This window comes from Cygnus olor, chromosome 8 (genome assembly GCF_009769625.2).
Source record: "Cygnus olor isolate bCygOlo1 chromosome 8, bCygOlo1.pri.v2, whole genome shotgun sequence".
NCBI lineage: Eukaryota > Metazoa > Chordata > Aves > Anseriformes > Anatidae > Cygnus > Cygnus olor.
This window is the reverse complement of record NC_049176.1, coordinates 33,010,146-33,027,078: the sequence shown is the minus strand read 5'-3', so window position 1 is coordinate 33,027,078 and position 16,933 is coordinate 33,010,146. Positions and strand designations below refer to the sequence as shown.

The 16,933-nt window shown below is 37.6% G+C and overlaps 1 protein-coding gene across 17 annotated transcripts in view; it reads right to left on the bottom strand.

Annotated features, from left to right (window-relative positions):
* Positions 1-2,018: 2,018 nt before the first annotated feature.
* The window catches only part of MSH4 (mutS homolog 4), a 33,794-nt gene continuing 18,879 nt past the window's right edge, over positions 2,019-16,933 (bottom strand). For 4 of the 17 annotated variants that reach the window (XM_040564705.1, XM_040564711.1, XM_040564709.1 and 1 more), the window contains 12 exons: positions 15,726-15,800; positions 15,348-15,412; positions 14,678-14,847; positions 13,080-13,216; positions 12,550-12,653; positions 11,631-11,755; positions 9,607-9,807; positions 7,744-7,862; positions 7,076-7,204; positions 5,421-5,595; positions 4,243-4,331; positions 3,515-3,888 (listed from right to left, as the gene is read on the bottom strand). In XM_040564705.1, coding sequence (XP_040420639.1) covers positions 3,703-3,888; positions 4,243-4,331; positions 5,421-5,595; positions 7,076-7,204; positions 7,744-7,862; positions 9,607-9,807; positions 11,631-11,755; positions 12,550-12,653; positions 13,080-13,216; positions 14,678-14,847; positions 15,348-15,412; positions 15,726-15,800 — 1,575 coding nt within the window. In that variant the 3' untranslated portion in view covers positions 3,515-3,702. Of the gene's footprint in view, positions 2,677-3,514; positions 4,332-5,333; positions 5,596-7,075; positions 7,205-7,743; positions 7,863-9,606; positions 9,808-11,630; positions 11,756-12,549; positions 12,654-13,079; positions 13,217-14,677; positions 14,848-15,347; positions 15,413-15,725; positions 15,801-16,933 lie in introns of those variants that run through there. The other 13 variants (XR_005821845.1, XR_005821849.1, XM_040564710.1 and 10 more) reach the window with 13 other exon arrangements.

The following is a 16,933-nucleotide window of genomic DNA, read 5'->3' as shown; positions in this document are numbered from 1 at the left end:
GGCACCAGGCTGAATTCAATGTCCGAGATCGTCTCTGTGCAAAATAGGGCTTTGGAGGCTCCACTCTTTACTCAATGTGTACACCTGGCCCAGAACAGCTACCAACTTAATTGTTCAGTATTTGTGCAACATTTGGACAACTGTGACAGTTGATATTAATATCCAAGTTACAACAGTGATTGATTTACAACCTTGCCAAAAGTCCAGACTGCTGCAATTAGCTGGAACTTTGATAAGCTTACAAGAAGAAAGAGCATTTATTAATCTCAAGTTTAAAATAGCTTATTGTTCCAGAACTGCTCAGGTTGCTTAGCAGATCCTTTTAAAAAAAAAATGGTTTTGTACGGCTGCTTTCAGGGGAGGAGTCTAAATTTCAGGTTTATGATGCTTGTTCAGCTCCAATGAAATAACTGTCACTACATGTGCCCTTTGGCAGTACAGATGTAATCTGAGGTGTTAAGGTGGGGTGTTCACACCAAACCTGTACTTCTGCTAAAGAATGTACAACAGATCTGAGATTTCAGCCTGAACTTTCATTGCCTGAGGTAAAAGGGCAAGCACAATGGAAAATGACAGAACACCACCAACAGGTATTGCAGGGAAAGATTTTCACGAAAGAAAAAATCTCCTCCACAGCACGGTTCCCTCTGCTTTCCCTTCCATGTTGCAGGTCAGGACAAAGGGAGAAGGAAAAAATAGGGATGGGCTGGAAGATCAAAACTGAGGAAGAAAAGCAAAAAAGAAATGGGGAGCAGCACAGCATAGAGAATACAAACAAGGGGACAACCAGCTTGATAGGGGGATAGAGAAACGATCAAACAGGCAGCTGGACAGAGAGATAGCTAGGGGAAGACACAGATGCAAAAGGATAGAGAAAAACAGTTGAGACACATGGAGACGCAAAACGTGATGGGAAGAAAAAGCAGAGTGGGACTGAGGAAGGCCGGGGAGGGATAAGGGGGGTGGAAAGAGAAGGGTGAGGACAAACTAAGAAGGTAGCAGAGGAATGGGGACCAGGACAGCATGCACAGAGAAAAGAGTGAGAAAGGTGAACTGTGATGCAGGACAGCAGGATATACATAGAAGTAATCATGGCAGCAAGCAGGGAAGAGTAGTGAAGGAAAAGAAGGGCAGGCAGATCAACAGAGGCAAAAACGACCAGGACAGAGTAGCAGAGAGAAAAGGCTGGAGAAGGGAAAAATGTGACTGGCTACAGGACAAAGATGGAAGAACTGAAATACAGGGAACAGGCCTCTGCCAGCCTCAGCCAGATGCAGTCAGCCGTGATGTCCACAGGGGGACAAAGGGACCACTTGGCCCTCAGCACCAGCCCTTAGAGAGGAATCCCTTCTGCTGCTTGCAGCAACACTTCATTCTGAAGCTTGCAAACAGCCTGGCAGCCCTCCTCCTGTGGAAGCTTCTGGAGGCACCCATCCTTCCCCAAACTGACTCTCCTGGGCATTGGGGCCTGCCTTCTTCTTGTTCTGCTCTCTACTACCACTCCGCTGGTTGCCTGGTGCGGCCCTGACTTTGGCTCACTGGAAACCTGTCTGAGCACTCACTTGGAAACTTTCCTAGGCAGGCAGACGTGGGTCCTGGACTCCTGCCAGTCCCTGCCCTCAGGGCACCTGGAGGGGGCACCCAGGGGAGAGGTCCCGCTCCCAGCAGAACATGTCCCATCCTTCCCCCCCCACACCCCCCCCGATACTCCTGGGAGGCACCACCAAAGGGTTTCACTCACCTCACTACTGGGAACGGTGCACGCAGCTGTCAGTATTTCGACATGAGCCAGCAGTGTGCACCTGCAGCCCAGAAAGCCAACTGTATCCTACGCTGAAGATGTGTGGCCAGCTGGTCAAAGGAGGTGGTTCTTCCCCTCTACTCTGCTCTTGAGACCCCACCTGGAGTACTGCATCCAGCTCTGAGGCCCCCAGCATGAGAGAGGCATAGGTCTATTGGAGTGAGTCCAGAGGAGGGCCACGAAGATGACAAGAGCATTGGAGCATCTCTCCTGTGAAGACAGGCAGAGGGAGCTGGAGTTGTTTAGCCCAGAGGAGAGGAGATGCCAGTGAGACTGTATTGCAGCCTTCCAATACTTAAAGGGGGGACTACAAGATGGGGAAAGACTCTTTACCAAGGTCTGTAGTGATTGGACAAGGGGTAATGGTTTTAAACTCAAAGAGGGTAGATTTAGATGTTAGGAAGAAATTCTTTACAATGAGGGGGTTGGAACTAAATGATCTTTAGAGGTCCCTTCCATCCCAAACCGTTCCGTAACTCTAAATGAGCATAAAAGTGTACTATCTTTTTGTGTTCTGGTCCTGTTTCTTGGTATCCAGACATCAGTAGGGGAAGAAAGGAAAAAGGGACTCATTTAAAATTTATTTTAAGAGAATGGCATAAGCAGTACATAAACAGTCCTCACAGACCAAATGGAAGCAACCCAATGGCTCTGAAATGACCAGCACAGAAGAGGGGAATAGTTCTGACATTATCAACCTACCCAAGGCAGCTGAGAAACAACCCCCAGGACTGTTCTTTCTGGTGATGTGGTGGCTTACGCAAATGGGAATGTACACCCTCTTCAGTCAGAGTCTGAAGCAAATAGCCCTTGTACTCTGGCTCCTTTTGTTAAAAGGAGTGAACACAAACTACTTACTTTTGTCAAGACTCTCACTGGAAGACAACAAATATGGTATTACTGATGGGTATAGGTGATAAAATCAGCAACACTTGAGGCATGAAGACAGTGGAACTGTGATTAATAAGTCAATAAAAACACTTTTTAAATAGGAAAAGAGTGCAACTAGTAGAAATGTAATTCTGCTTACATTGGTATGTTTACAAAGGAAATACATAACTATATATAAAAATGTATTTTTTTTGTTGTTATGAATCAGATTTTGCACTCCTGTGTACACATTAATGTATATATTACATATATACATTTATTACATATATACATTTTATGCATATATGTAAAATAAACTATATATGAAGGAAATATATATGAATTCCTGGCCAAAGTAGGTTGGAAGGCAGTGAGGAAAAGACAAATTCCTTCAAGCTGGGATACAAAGTTGCAATCATCTGATTAATTCTTATTAAAAAGAAGGAAAAAGAATAGCATTTTGTTAAAATTTATATCCTGTTATTTTCTACTCAAAACCCAATAAACAGTGTTAAAAAGTCCTCGGTGCCGAGTTCTGGAGAAGAAGCAGTACTGGACTGGTTACTTGATGTTGCATTAAACAATGATTTAGAGAGTTAGAACCCTCTATGAGCAGGGAGCAACAGGATTTGCACATGCACATCCAACAGCGCAAACAGAACTTGTCTGTGAAAGACAAGCGGACAGCCTGTTTCAAAGACTGCTTTTTGTTAGGTAAAATCTTTGGTATTGGATGTAAGAGCTGTAATACCACATATATAATGTGGAAATGGCTAATTATACAACTTTTTGTCTCTAAAATAATGAAAGGAATATAGTTATTATCAAAAAAGAACTGTTTCACATACAAAGTAAATGCTTTTATTTGTGACAAAAAAAACAAACGTGAAGAATATGGTCTTTGGTAGTGAGTATAATTTAGACTAAGAATTAAGACATTATAGACATACAAGAAGCTGTGTTTCTAATACTGTGGAAAAAATCAGAATCTTCTTGCAGTCAAAAATTATTAAAACAGCCTGCGTTATACATTACTGTTGTTCATCATTTTGTTCAGATGCAGGAAAACTGGCTTTATACTTTTTCTTCAAACCTTTCAAATATATTCGCAAACTGTCTGAATCTAATCGTGAATTTCTGGCAGTCTGAACCAATCTCATTGCTAAATGATATACAGCTCTGCGTTTCATCATCTCAGGAGTGCTTTTCTGCTGGTGCTGTTCTTAAAAACATATGCATGCATTAAAATAGGAAATTAATGATGTTCTGTCATTACAATACTAATAGTGTGTTTTCCAACCTATTTCTGATCAGGTGATTCTTGTTTTAAACTCCAACATTACATCTAATGCTCCTTTAACGCTAAGGAATTATTTGTGTTGTCACCTAACAGTGATCTCTTATAATTAACAATCTCTTATAATTAGTTTCAGAAATAAAAATTTTACTTTCTTGATGCCATCTATCATCATAAAACCTTATGTAGCATTTATTCTGTAGCCTTTTAGAAACAATGAAAATATACAGTTTTATAAAAACTATGAATTAAAGTATAACTACCCACTACGTACCAAAATTTGTTTTGCAATATGATTTGTGATTTCCTTTGCATCCAAAATTATGGATGGTGGTAGAGAGGAAACTTCTGCAGCTTTTAATCCTAAACATAGAAAATACAAATTAGGATTTTTGATAAATATCTTTTCCCACCCTTCACAGTATGTGTGCTAGAATCAGCTGAGCTCATTTTTAAAGGGTGAAATTTTCATTTAAAAAAAAATTATTATAAATTTTCTCTTTTGGTCTCTTTTTCAAAACAATACTGTTTTGAGAGGTGCTAAATAAAATGCCTACTTTGTTGTAATGGTGCCTCTAAAATACACTTTCACTTAAATTACTGCTGTCAGTAAGTGGGCAGGATTTGATACATTAGAGGCTAAAGGGAAAAAATGAGACAGTGGTGGTAATAGCTTTCTCTGTTTAGTTTTTCAGTTTGGCAGGCTGGCAAGATACTGAGATTGTGCTAAACATGCTCCCCACTGAATCTGGGCATCTAGTGGATATGGATGTCACATTCCAACTTCTACACTCTTGCCAGCAGTCAAGGTGTCAGATACTCAGGATAAGAAAAATATGTGGTATTTTCCGCCCTAATATGATTTTTTCACTTTTCGTTTTGCCTGTTGCCCTGGCTGTTGAGAGGAAATTCTGTGCTTCATCAGGTCTACACTAATCCTACATCTAATACTGTAGGGTTAAAAATTGAAAAGGGACAAGAATTGCCCTTGCACTTTTTTTTTTTAATGTAACTTTGCTCAAGTACGACAATAAAGCAACACTGAGTTACTAAAGGTCTCCTGTTCTCTAAGAACACTGTCTAAACATGTTTTTTTTCTGCGTTAGGACTGTAGCATACAAAACTGACCTTGTACTGACAAAGGCAAAGAAATTTACAACTGAAATTCTGATAAAGAAGCATTTTAAGTCTAGTTAATTCAAACCTGATTGGAATAATCTGGAGTCCTCAGACACCACTGGCTTGCAATAATTATGTTTAGCTAATTTCCTATTGATTAAATGTCACCTAAATCACAGATCCAACTATGGAATCTAGCATTTGGAAACGTATGGATTTCTGTAACTCTTTAAAACATAGTTATACCTTATTGTCACTCATTCATTTCTTTACTGACTCACAATCCTTCAATTTGTCCAGTCTTCTATTAAGAGTCATAGTGGAATCCATTACCATAGTTCTTTTCCTCTGTATATCCTTTAGAGAGCGTGTAAGTGTACGCGATTTTTTCCTTCTTTATAGCACTGCTTCTCACATGTTGCACTTCAAAATGGTAATTTTCCACATTGGGATATAAAGCATCTATATGACACAGTTCCAGGAAATGTGTAGCAAACAATGTAAATGCCTAAATAAGAAAAAAAGAAAATTTATTTTTGAAATGATCCTTTAATAAATAAACCCCACCTAGAGTACTGTGTTCAGCTCAGGGGACCCCAGCACAAGAGACATGGACCTGTTAGAGTGAGCCCAGAGGAGGGCCATGAAGATGATCAAGGGGCTGGAGCACCTATCCTACAAAGACAGGCTGAGGGAGTTGGGGCTGTTGAGACTGGAGAAGAGAAGGCTCCAGGGAGACCTTATAGCAGCCTTTCAGTACTTAAAGGGGCCTACAGGAAAGCAGGAGAGGGACTCTTTGTCAGGGAATGCAGTGATAGGACAAGGAGTAATGGCTTTAAACTAAAACACGGTAGATTAAATTAGATATTAGGAAGAAATTCGTCCCTTAGAGGGTGGTGAGGCACTGGAACAGGTCACCCAGAGAAACTGTGGACGCACCATTCCTGGAAGTGCTTAAGGCCAGGCTGGACAGGGCTTGGAGCAACCTGGTCTATTGGGAGGTGTCCCTGCCCACAGCAGGGAGGTTGGAACTAGATGATCTTTAAGCTCCCTTCCAATCCAAACCATTCTATGATTCTAAATTGCAAGGGATAAGAAAAATGATCTCTCAGAGGTCCATTTTTTCCTCCACAATTCTGAAAAGCCATCTTTAAATTACTAAAATAATTACTAAAACAAATGAAAAAAATTAAGCCATGAGTTCTATCATTGGCAAGGATATCTTATCCCATTCAGGATTCCCCCACTCCTTTCTCAATGGAAGGAAAAGAACATCAGAAGTAACACAAAATCCACGATGCTTTTAAAATCTGACTTGGGTTATTTTGAACAACTGTCAAATGGTTGCCTTAATATTTTCAGTGAATGCTTTTCCAGCAGTACAAGCTACAGAAAATGTGTGTGTTTTTAGACCAAACCACATAAGTACTCTGAATAAAACTCTGACAAGAAACTGAATCTATGCGTGTCAAAAAGCTGATAACAAACTGAGGTTGATTACAAAACTAGTAATAGAGGTTACTAGTAATAAAGAAACTTCCAACCCATCTAAAATCATCTTCCACTTTTCTAAGCAAACCTCTAACCTCTATAATCAATTCTTAAGTTGTATGGAAGAACCGTTGGTAAGATAACAGACACGTAAAGAGGTTCACCTTTAATGTTCAAGCATACAAAGTTGTACTAACTAAGCAAAACTAAACAGACTCGGTTAGCCTTTTTCTAGACAAGAAAGCAAGCTTCCAAGCAAGTTGTAAAGAGATGGAGACCAGTGAACAGAAGTGCAGATTACATCAGCATTTTTTGTCTATCACCATATCTTTGCATTCATCAGTTACAAAAAAATGTCAAATGTCTTATGTAGGCAAGAAATACCTAAAATAATTAAGTTCAGTTATGAGAAATTACTGTTTGCTTCCAGTATGATAAAATAATTACAAGGCTTAAAAATTTTTTTTTTTTTTTTTTTTTTTTTTTTTCAGAATTACCTTCAAATTCAACAGGTATTCACAGGCAGCATAACAAATGCCAATACCTTCTTCAGCACTGGTACCTCTGCCAAGTTCATCAATTATGATGAGTGATTTGTCATTAGCATTTTGTATGATGTATGTTATCTAGGAAAATATTAAATTTGTTATCATTCCTAGAAATGCATCTTTTTAAAAACTCTGCTACTAATAGGAATAGTTTGTATTATTCAGATAAAACTTAAATGTAAAAAAAAAACTCGTCAGATCCATATATTTTACTTTTTTCACAGCTTTCAAATAGCTGTCAATTCTAAACAAGCAAAGATTCGTCCTACAGCACTCTTTCTTTTTTCCATTGACCATATCAGTTTTCCTCAAAATCGTATCAGTTTAGGAGAGAAAGTGAGAAGGCTTAGGCTTAGAAAAATACTTCTGTAAGGCTCAAGAAATAACAAAAAACCTTTGGAACCACTGTCCAAACGAACACCAATTTGTACCCAAATTGGAGTATCTTTATTTAAGAAATGCATGTTTTCTGTAGTTTATCATTTAGGTAAGAGATTAAAGCTGAAATTTTGTACTGTTTCTAAAATACACTCTTTCAGTAGAAATATACTAGTACAATTTCAATCAGATTAACAGTAAAAATGGGCCCTGGCCCCTGGATTAGCTATGTTTAATACCTCTTTCATTTCCTTCATGAATGTTGAGGCATTTGTTTCTATATCATCATCCATACCTATTCTGGTAAAAATTTGCTCTGCGATTCGAAAAGAACAATACTCTGCTGGGACGTAAGAACCTGCAAAACAAGTAAGGTAAGAGTTTTCTCATATCAGTGTGACAAATGCCAGCTTGCCTGAATATGTCAGTGTTTTACATTTGGTCTTTATGCACTGTACAGAATGCACCTTGTTCTGCAAAGTTTTGTAGGATAATATTCTACCGCTACTTTATAAGAAAAAATATTACAGAGATACCGTAATTGAAGAATCTTATCAGCAAAACCTTAAGAAATCATACGCCTGAAGCTGTGTGTCAGTCTAAAGGGATGCAAAAGTGGGAATGAACTGTAGAATTAATTTACATTTCTGTAGACATTGTGATACTAACCCCAGGGAATCTTAGTTTCATAAACCAAGATTTATATTGCCTTACCAGACTTTGAGACTTACTAGTTTTATAGAATAGAAAAGAACACGAAGCTCGCCAGAAGACTTTGCAGACTTTATTCATATTAAACTCATGTTTCTGAGAGTAATTCCTGAAGAACATGCTGTTTGGGATTATACTTATAAACACACACTGAACAAATTTTATTCTCCACTGCTAAGTAAGTTCAAGATCATCTAGTTCCAACCCCCCTGCCATGGGCAAGGATGCCACCCACTAGATCAGTTTGCCCAGGGCCTCATTCAACCTGGTCTTTAACACCTCCAGGGATGGGGCATCCATAACCTCTCTGGGCAACCTGTTCCAGTGCCTCACCACCCTCTGAGGGAAGAATTTACTCTTAACCTCTAATCTAAATCTCCCTTCTTTTAGTTTAAAACCATTCCCCCTTGTCCTGTCATGTGACTGAGCAAAAAGTTGCTCTTTTGTTCAGAAGAGTCCAAAAAGTCCATCTTTTTTATAAGCCCCCTTTAAGTACTGAAAAGCTGCAATAAAGTCTACCTTAGAGCCTTCTCTTCTCTAGCCCCAGCTCTCAGCCTTTCTTCATAGGAGAGGGGCTCCAGCCCTCTGGATCAACTTCGTAGCCCTCCTCTGGACCCGTGCTAACAGATCAACATCCTTCTTGTGCTGGAGACCCCACACCTGGATGCAGTACTCCTGTTGGGTCCTCTCAAGGGCTGAGTAGATAGAGGGGGACAGTCCCCTCCCTCGACCTGCTGTCCACTCCTCTTTTGGTGCAGCCCGGAATGCACACTTGGCCTTCTGGGCTGCAAGCACACACTGCTGGCTCATGTCAAGCTTTTCATCCAACAGAACTTCCAAGTCTTTTCCTGAAGGGCTGCTCTCACTGAGTTCTCCTCCCAGTCTGTACTAATGTCTGAGATTGCTCTGACCCAGCTGCAGCACCTTTAACTCAGACTTGTTGAACCTCATTAGGTTCACGTGGGCACACCACGCTTTTGTCCAGGCCCCTTTGATGGCATCCCTTCCTTATGTTGTATTGACTGTACCACTCATCTTAGTGTCATCTGCAAACTTGCTGAGGGTGTGCTCCCATCGTCTGTGTCACTGATACAGATATTAAACTGTCGGTACCAGTCCAAGGATGGACCCCTGAGGTACACCACTCATCACTGGCCTCCACCTGGACAGACACAGAGCCACTGACCACCACTCTCTGGGTGCAACTTTCAAGCCAATTCCTTATCCCCTGAATGGTCCACCCATCAAAAGAACTAAACATTAGATTTTACTATTTAGATAGAATCTTATTCTTGAAACTGAAACATTAAGCTTCAACAATAATTCTATTTTTAACAAGAAACCAATAAAAGTGGTGCAAAAGATTACAAATGTGGTATAGTCTTACTCACCAATCTGGGCCATAATTTGACAGAGTGCAATCTGTTTTAGATATGTTGATTTTCCACTCATATTTGGTCCTGTAATAATGAGAAAGTTGCTACCCTCTGTCAGGTATGTGTTGTTAGATACAGGTTTCTCCATAGCTATCTTTTCAAGAATGGGATGCCATCCCTGCTTGATCGCTAAAGTATCTGTAAATTCTGGACGAACTAAAAGAGAAAAAGGATACAAAGCTTTGTAGAGTTATGGAAACCTTTAAGTTACTAAACTAGTGTGGTCTGAAATAAATCCATTCTTACAGAAGTCAGACTCTGTGGTCCCAGTTCCCTAATTTTTACTTTCCTGTAGTCAGCAAGACTAAGATAGAGCACTTGAAAGAATTACCGGCTATTTTCAGATATAGATTCTGATCATCTTTCAAGCCCTCAAGATTTATTACTACAAAAAGAATCCCATAACTAACACTATATTTCTAAATTAACATAGCGTTTGTGTTGCACGGTAAGTAGTACAGAACTCCAGTAATAAAGAAAAATACAAACAGTGAAACTTCAAAAGTAATTCAAATGGAGAATGTGGAACCCAGTTTCATCTTTATATCTACTATATAGCATTATAAAAATAAACTTACAAAATACAGGGAAGTCATGAACTCTACCTGTTACTAATACATATATATTATTAGATAAGCATAGGAAGCAAGGAAGTTGCCTTTAATTTTTGTTTTTATAGTATATTGATAATCCGTGTATGTACCATGCCTACGTAGATCCATTTGATACTGGGACTATCTGTATGTATTTCTGTCCAAACAGTTTTTTTCTCAACCTATTCCTTATGCCTCCTCTCTGTCTACTTCTATGGCAGTACTGCAGGCTAACAAGGAAGTATTGTTAAAATTGCTTATCTGTTTAAATGCAACAGCCTTCAAGAAAGAAATGCCAAAGCAGGTTTTCAAGTTTCAACATTGAGCAACTCTAACTACCATGTGTAGCTTTTAGCCATTTAATGGTTTAGGAGAGAGAGAGTCAAGTGGCACAGGAGACTGAAAGCTACAAATGACAGTCTGTTTCTTTGGGCAGATACACATTCAGGCCTGGCAGTGGAAACTGCAGATTTACAGGAGAAGCAAAGCAGCTTTAGACTCATTATTAACTGCTGAAGTACAGTTGTGCTCTGATTCATTTGGCGTGAAAAAGGTTGCAATGACTCAAGTGTACCAGTTACTGATGTGAATGGAATCATCTGCACATAAAGAATCACTGCGATACTGCAAAGTAAACAAACTCTACTCCTGTACAGGAAATTTCAGAGCAGCATCAGTAATGATGAGCTAATACACCTACTGAGATGGCTTTCCAGACCTAATGTGATTTAGCATCTACACAGCATTGTACTCAAGATAAGTACCTCAGGTTTGCATTGGTTGTACAGATAGGTATCTCAGGTCAGCACTAATTGAAGACCATGAGTTCATTTGTACATTGCAAAAATGGGCTAGGGAAGCAGAATGACCCAGTGATGCAATACAACCAAACTTCTGACCCAGGAGGTGAATAATATGCAAGTAAGCACATGATCTTGGATTCCTTAGAAGACTCTACTTCCCAAAAATATCTAAAAGTGTTACAAAAGTTGAAGCAAATAAAGAAGTTAGCCACTTATTTTGTCTTAAGGTATAAGAAGGCTGACCTCCTTATATAATCTTGTGGCCTTTTGGAACAGAAGGGTAAACTCAGCACGTTCACAGACGACATACTTTTGAAAAGAATACGCTTACACTGGCTAACTTGAAAAGACTGGCTATGAAGGCTTACAGCATCTAAATGGCAGAATGTATTTCCAGTGGATGGAAATAGGAAGAGTATCAGCACAAAACTGGCAAGGATAGACCAAGATACTTAGAGCCTACTGAGACCTAGAAAAATAAATGACATGGGCTTAGCAATTGGAGAACCAGACAAACAACTTGGATATCCTCCAGCAGGAGGGTCTTTAATTGGCCTATGACAGAATCAAACAAGAAACTTACCATAGTCGGAAACAGTGCAGACATGGGCGAATGAAAGCAGCATGTCCAGCATTGACACAGTATCAGACAGCTTGTATAGGCAATGAATATGTTCATAGATCTCGTTCAGTAGCTTACACACGATTCTAAAATAAGACACTGATTTAGCTGTTGTACAGTACCTAGTGTCACTTTACACACCTTATGGAAATAAAGCAACAGTTAATAATGTTCATACTCCATATGTTAGGATGTGAGGTTATCAAATGCAGGCAAATACGTTAATTTCTTTGAAGTATATTAAGATCTTATACAATAATCTCAGATTAATTACTGCTATCAGACACAAGACACATAGCTCAAATACCAACAGCTCGTAAGAAAGCTTCATAAAGAATTAACTACAAATATAGCTGTGGAGTCAAGTATGTTCTATTAACATCTCAAATATAACTCTAATTCCCTTATGCCTTCATGCAAACAAACATGGTTTCTAAAAATAATTTTCATAAAATTCACGTGAAATGTTACACCTAGTAAGTCTTCTGAAACAACAGAGCAACACAGGGTGCAGCAAGGACAAAAATACAGATATAGGTAATTCTACTGTAAATGCAAGAGTGACTAAAATTAATGATTCTCCATTAAAAAATTAATACATTTACTGTGCCATTTTATGGAGATAATTCATCCATAAAAATAATTACAAAGGCTACATTTCTAAATAAATGCCTATGTACTTGTAATCATCTTAATACAATAAACACCATGTTACTTCCTTTCTCTCAGGTACTATACTTGATCAGTGTCACTTTGGATTATTTCTGTAAGTAAACATAATTTAACAAAAAGGTAGCATTAAGAAAACATGTAATTAGCTGTTAATGGGATAAAATAAATGCTGTTAGCACAAACATTTAATAGTTTTAAGTGGTCTTACAAGTATGTCATGTGATATATTTCTCTCAGGGACTCCTGACATCTCTCATTCATTTTTATTAAGTCTGCTGAAGTGAAGCTATATGTGTTTTTCATTTTAGTGATCTATGGGGAATTCAAACCAACAGTAAGAACTTGTCACATAATCAGAAGCGAAAAACAGTTTCTAAAAGCAAACTGGGAAAAACATGGGAAAAAAAGGGGAAAAAATAATGCCTTGTTTCATTTCATAAAAGTCTATTTAGGAAAAAAATCCTCGCAAAAGAATGCAGTTATCGGCAAGATACACAACTTTATAATTGCAAACAACATAAATGCATGTAATTGCGTATTTCTTACTATATTAAGTATAGCTAGAAATAGTGTGGTTATAAAAAACATACCAATTACACCTTCATTTATTTCTAGGTATATTCACTGAAATTATTTTAATTATTTAAATTACCGTATGTGTTTTATTAGTGTATTATACATTTTATATAAGTTACTCATTCAAGAGTATTTTGAAGAAAACATCTCTAGTGCAGATACCTTTGTAAATTCTGAAGGAAGTTGGCCACTGGGCAGTGTTGAACAATCAGCATTCATCTGGATAAAAAATCCACGAGCAGAACTGAAACTTGTTTTCATTGGTAGGTTGTACTTTTCTGCAAGTTGTGTTATCATACCTACGTACCACAAATAAAGATTGGAACCAAATTACATACACACATGCATACATACTTATATGCACAAACTGCGGAAGTGATTTACATAGGTCGAACATGTCAGATAAGTAACATGACTAAAGGCCTTAAAAGTGGATCTACGGGATCTAATTAATGTATTAATGTAAAAAATTGGCTGCATAAAGGGATTGGAAAAAAAAAACATGGGGAATCAGATTTATTTGCGTGTTCTTTAAATGACTCTAAGCAGTCTTCCACCCCTCACTGAGGGTAATGCTTTACATTTGTAATCCCACCCTTAATCAGTCTTGTTTCTAGATGAGATGGGTGTACATAGAAAACTGTTACATGGTTGAAGAAGATGTATTACAAAGTTATGGGACTTCTGAACAATGCAAATAGTGGTATTCCTTTGAGAAGAAAGGCTGGATTTATTTAGTGGTGTTTCCTGATGCTTGCTGCTCTAAGCTTGTTCACTTTTGTGTTCCAAGCACCCATGATGTAGACCAACAAAGTTATAGGCCATTCTGGATATTTCAGTCTTGGAGTTGCTTAGAGTATAATGTGGTAAAGAACAAAAGAGAGAAAAACCCCTTCTCCAAGCACATCGGCTACAGTAAAAACAGGCAAGGGGAACACAGATGTCGACATACTCTTTAGTCCTCGCAGCTACCAAATTTTGGAAGGTTTAGGAAAGAAAAAGCAGTAACGTCTGTATTTTTCACCATGTATTATATAGACTATAAGCCTGGAAGGAAACAGGAGGTTCACAACACATTACAGATGCTAAAGTTTCTGATACTTTGTAATTTTTCTAATTATACAGAAAACTAAAAAGCTGGTCCTCTAGCTAGAAATCAAACTAAAACTTTTTTGACTAAAATTTAAAAACTAAAATTTTGAACTAAAGAAAAAAAAATCCATTCCTGAGGATATTTTTTCATCTATTTTAAATTAAGGATAAACACAAAGGTTAATAAAGCACAGTAATAAATAATATGCTAAAATTTCTTTAATTTGTACTTTCCAACTCCTAATAGCTTGGTTGAAAAACAGCCCACAGATAGGTCAAGGCTGGTCAAAATATAAAGAAGAAAGTACTGAGATATTTTAAGCTAATAAAAATAATTCATTTTTTTTATACAGAATTGTTTTAGTTGGAATAATTATTATGCTTTAACTTTTCTGTATTTTTAGAGGATAAGGAGCAGAGGAGTCAAATAAATGAGTCAGAATGTAATTGTTCATCCTCATTTAAATGAAACCGAGTTTTTACCTACAAACGGAGAATCTGAACGTATGTATCAAAAGTACTTTAGTTACTCATCAATGATGACCAGTTTATAACAATACTAAATACATTTTCTGTATAAGGTTATAAAACATGATTATGTGGCTTCTGTATGCCAGATACAACGTTTTTTGAACTGCAAGTAAATAAAAGTTTTGGTTTGGAGATACCTGCTATGTCATCAACAATTTCTGTGTATGTTCTACGAGCTATGTCAAGGAATTCATTGATGTTTGGCTTAACAGCATAGCATTTTTGTGTCCTCATACTCAGACATCCTTTTGTGTACCTTGTATCATCATTAATTACAGTTGTAATCTTCTCAAGTATAATTCCAAACCTGCAATATTAGTAGTGTTACTTATTAGCAATGTAATATTTTAGTTTTTATTTGCATTATCATTCTGAAATTACAAATAACCGAAGCAAATTTTCTACTGTTGAAAACAAACACTAAATTTCATGTGTATTTCCCACCTCAGAATGAAGTACAAATATACCTAAGCCTGATTGATAATATAATTCAAATCTTTCGGAGATATAAATTCTCAATTATATAAGCAACAGTTTATTTTTGTATTACTATAAGGACTGCAGGAAACTTTCGTCTTTTCTACTTTGTCTTTACTACTTTTGTATTTTCATAGTAATTTCTAATGGAGTATAGCTCATCAGCAATTACAGTATCGATGGTTAATTTTCCATTTTGCTGCTTTTTTTCCCCTGCATTTGTTTGTTGAAAATTTAATTATTTTTTTAAGTCAATGTCAGCTTTTAGTCAAAATAGAGCTATACCTGTAACTACAAATAAGCAAAGATAAAAAATTATCATCATAATACCTTCTATCTTCAAGAGAACTGTAATAGGCCTTTAGCAGTGGTGTGTTACAGCTTCTTAAAGCAGTCTGTACAATATGAACACAAACAGTTAATTCTTTTCATAGCACTTTTAAAGGGCTGACAGCTGTTGGATAAGCAGCTTACAGAACCTGAGCAGGTAAATGTATGTTATAAAATCATATTCAGGTAACAACAGGAATCTAGTTCTTAGGAGTACTGAGCTCAAGTACTTTCTTTCAATTGGCTTAAGAGTTAACGGACTACGTTGGCAGTACTGTGTTCTGCAAGATATAAAGTAAATCTAACCAGTGTAACATGTATAAAGAAGGGCAAACTGGTTTGTACATTACAAAGAAAAAAAAGACAGATACAGCTTACTTTTAGGGGCTCCACAAGTTCTAGAGTATGCTTCAGGTAAATTAAGTTAGTTATTTTTGATTCAGCAGTTTTAACCTGTTAAAAAATTTACAAATATTAGAGGTTTGTATGTCTGTTTAAAGAAAATACTTAAGATACAGTAAAATTCACATTGTTACTATTAATGAGTTTGTATTTTTAATCTCCAAGGAACATTGCTAAAATACTTTATAAGGTCATTTTGTCAGCTTGGTATATAACTGCATAAAAAACATCTACAGAATTTTTACATTGCCTGCTATTGTAAATTGCCCAGCAGTAACTGGTATTTTTCTTACATCTCCACTGATAATGATCAACTCTGAGAACACTTCACTAACCCAAGCTGCAAAGGCTTCTTTTAATCTTCTACATCAAAAGTACAGACTGTTTCAAAGCCACTACATGCATTATAATTAAGAAGCATGGTCCTTTTCATAAACGTTACAAACCACATAGCCCAATTTGCTTGACGTAGTTTTGGTTGACGTATTTCACAGAATCACAGAATTGTAGGGGTTGGAAGGGACCTCAAGAGATCCAACCCCCCTGCCAAAGCAGGTTCTCTAGAGCAGGTTGCCCAGGTAGGCGTCCAGACGGGCCTTGAATACCTCCAGAGAAGGAGACTCAACAACCTCCCTGGGCAGCCTGTTCCAGTGCTCTGTCACCCTCACCATGAAGTTCTTTTGCATGTTGGTGCAGAACTTCCTGTGCTCCATTTTTTGGCAATTGCCCCTTGTCCTATGCCCACAAACCACTGAAAAGAGGTTGGCCAAATCCCACTGTCTCCCATGCTTAAGATATTTCTAAACATTCATAAGATCCCCCCTCAGTCTTCTCAAGGCTGAACAGACCCAGGTCTCTCAGTCTTTCCTCATAGCAAAGATGCTTCAAGGCCCCGTATCATCTTTGTTGCCCTCTGCTGGACATTTAAATCCTTATTATAATTTAAAAAATAAATCAATGAATGTTAAGTATTTTTCCTTGCAGAAATTACTGCTCTTGAGACTTTTTTCCCCACATATATATTCTACCCTATTTTGTATGTTCTGTTAACACTTCTAGAAAAGAATTTTGCTGTTGTCATTATCACATAGCATATGTACTGCATTGTATGCTCTTGTACTTTCAGATAAGAGACTTAAAGGAAATTATAATCCTGCTATTTTATGAAAGGGAGTAAAAAAGTG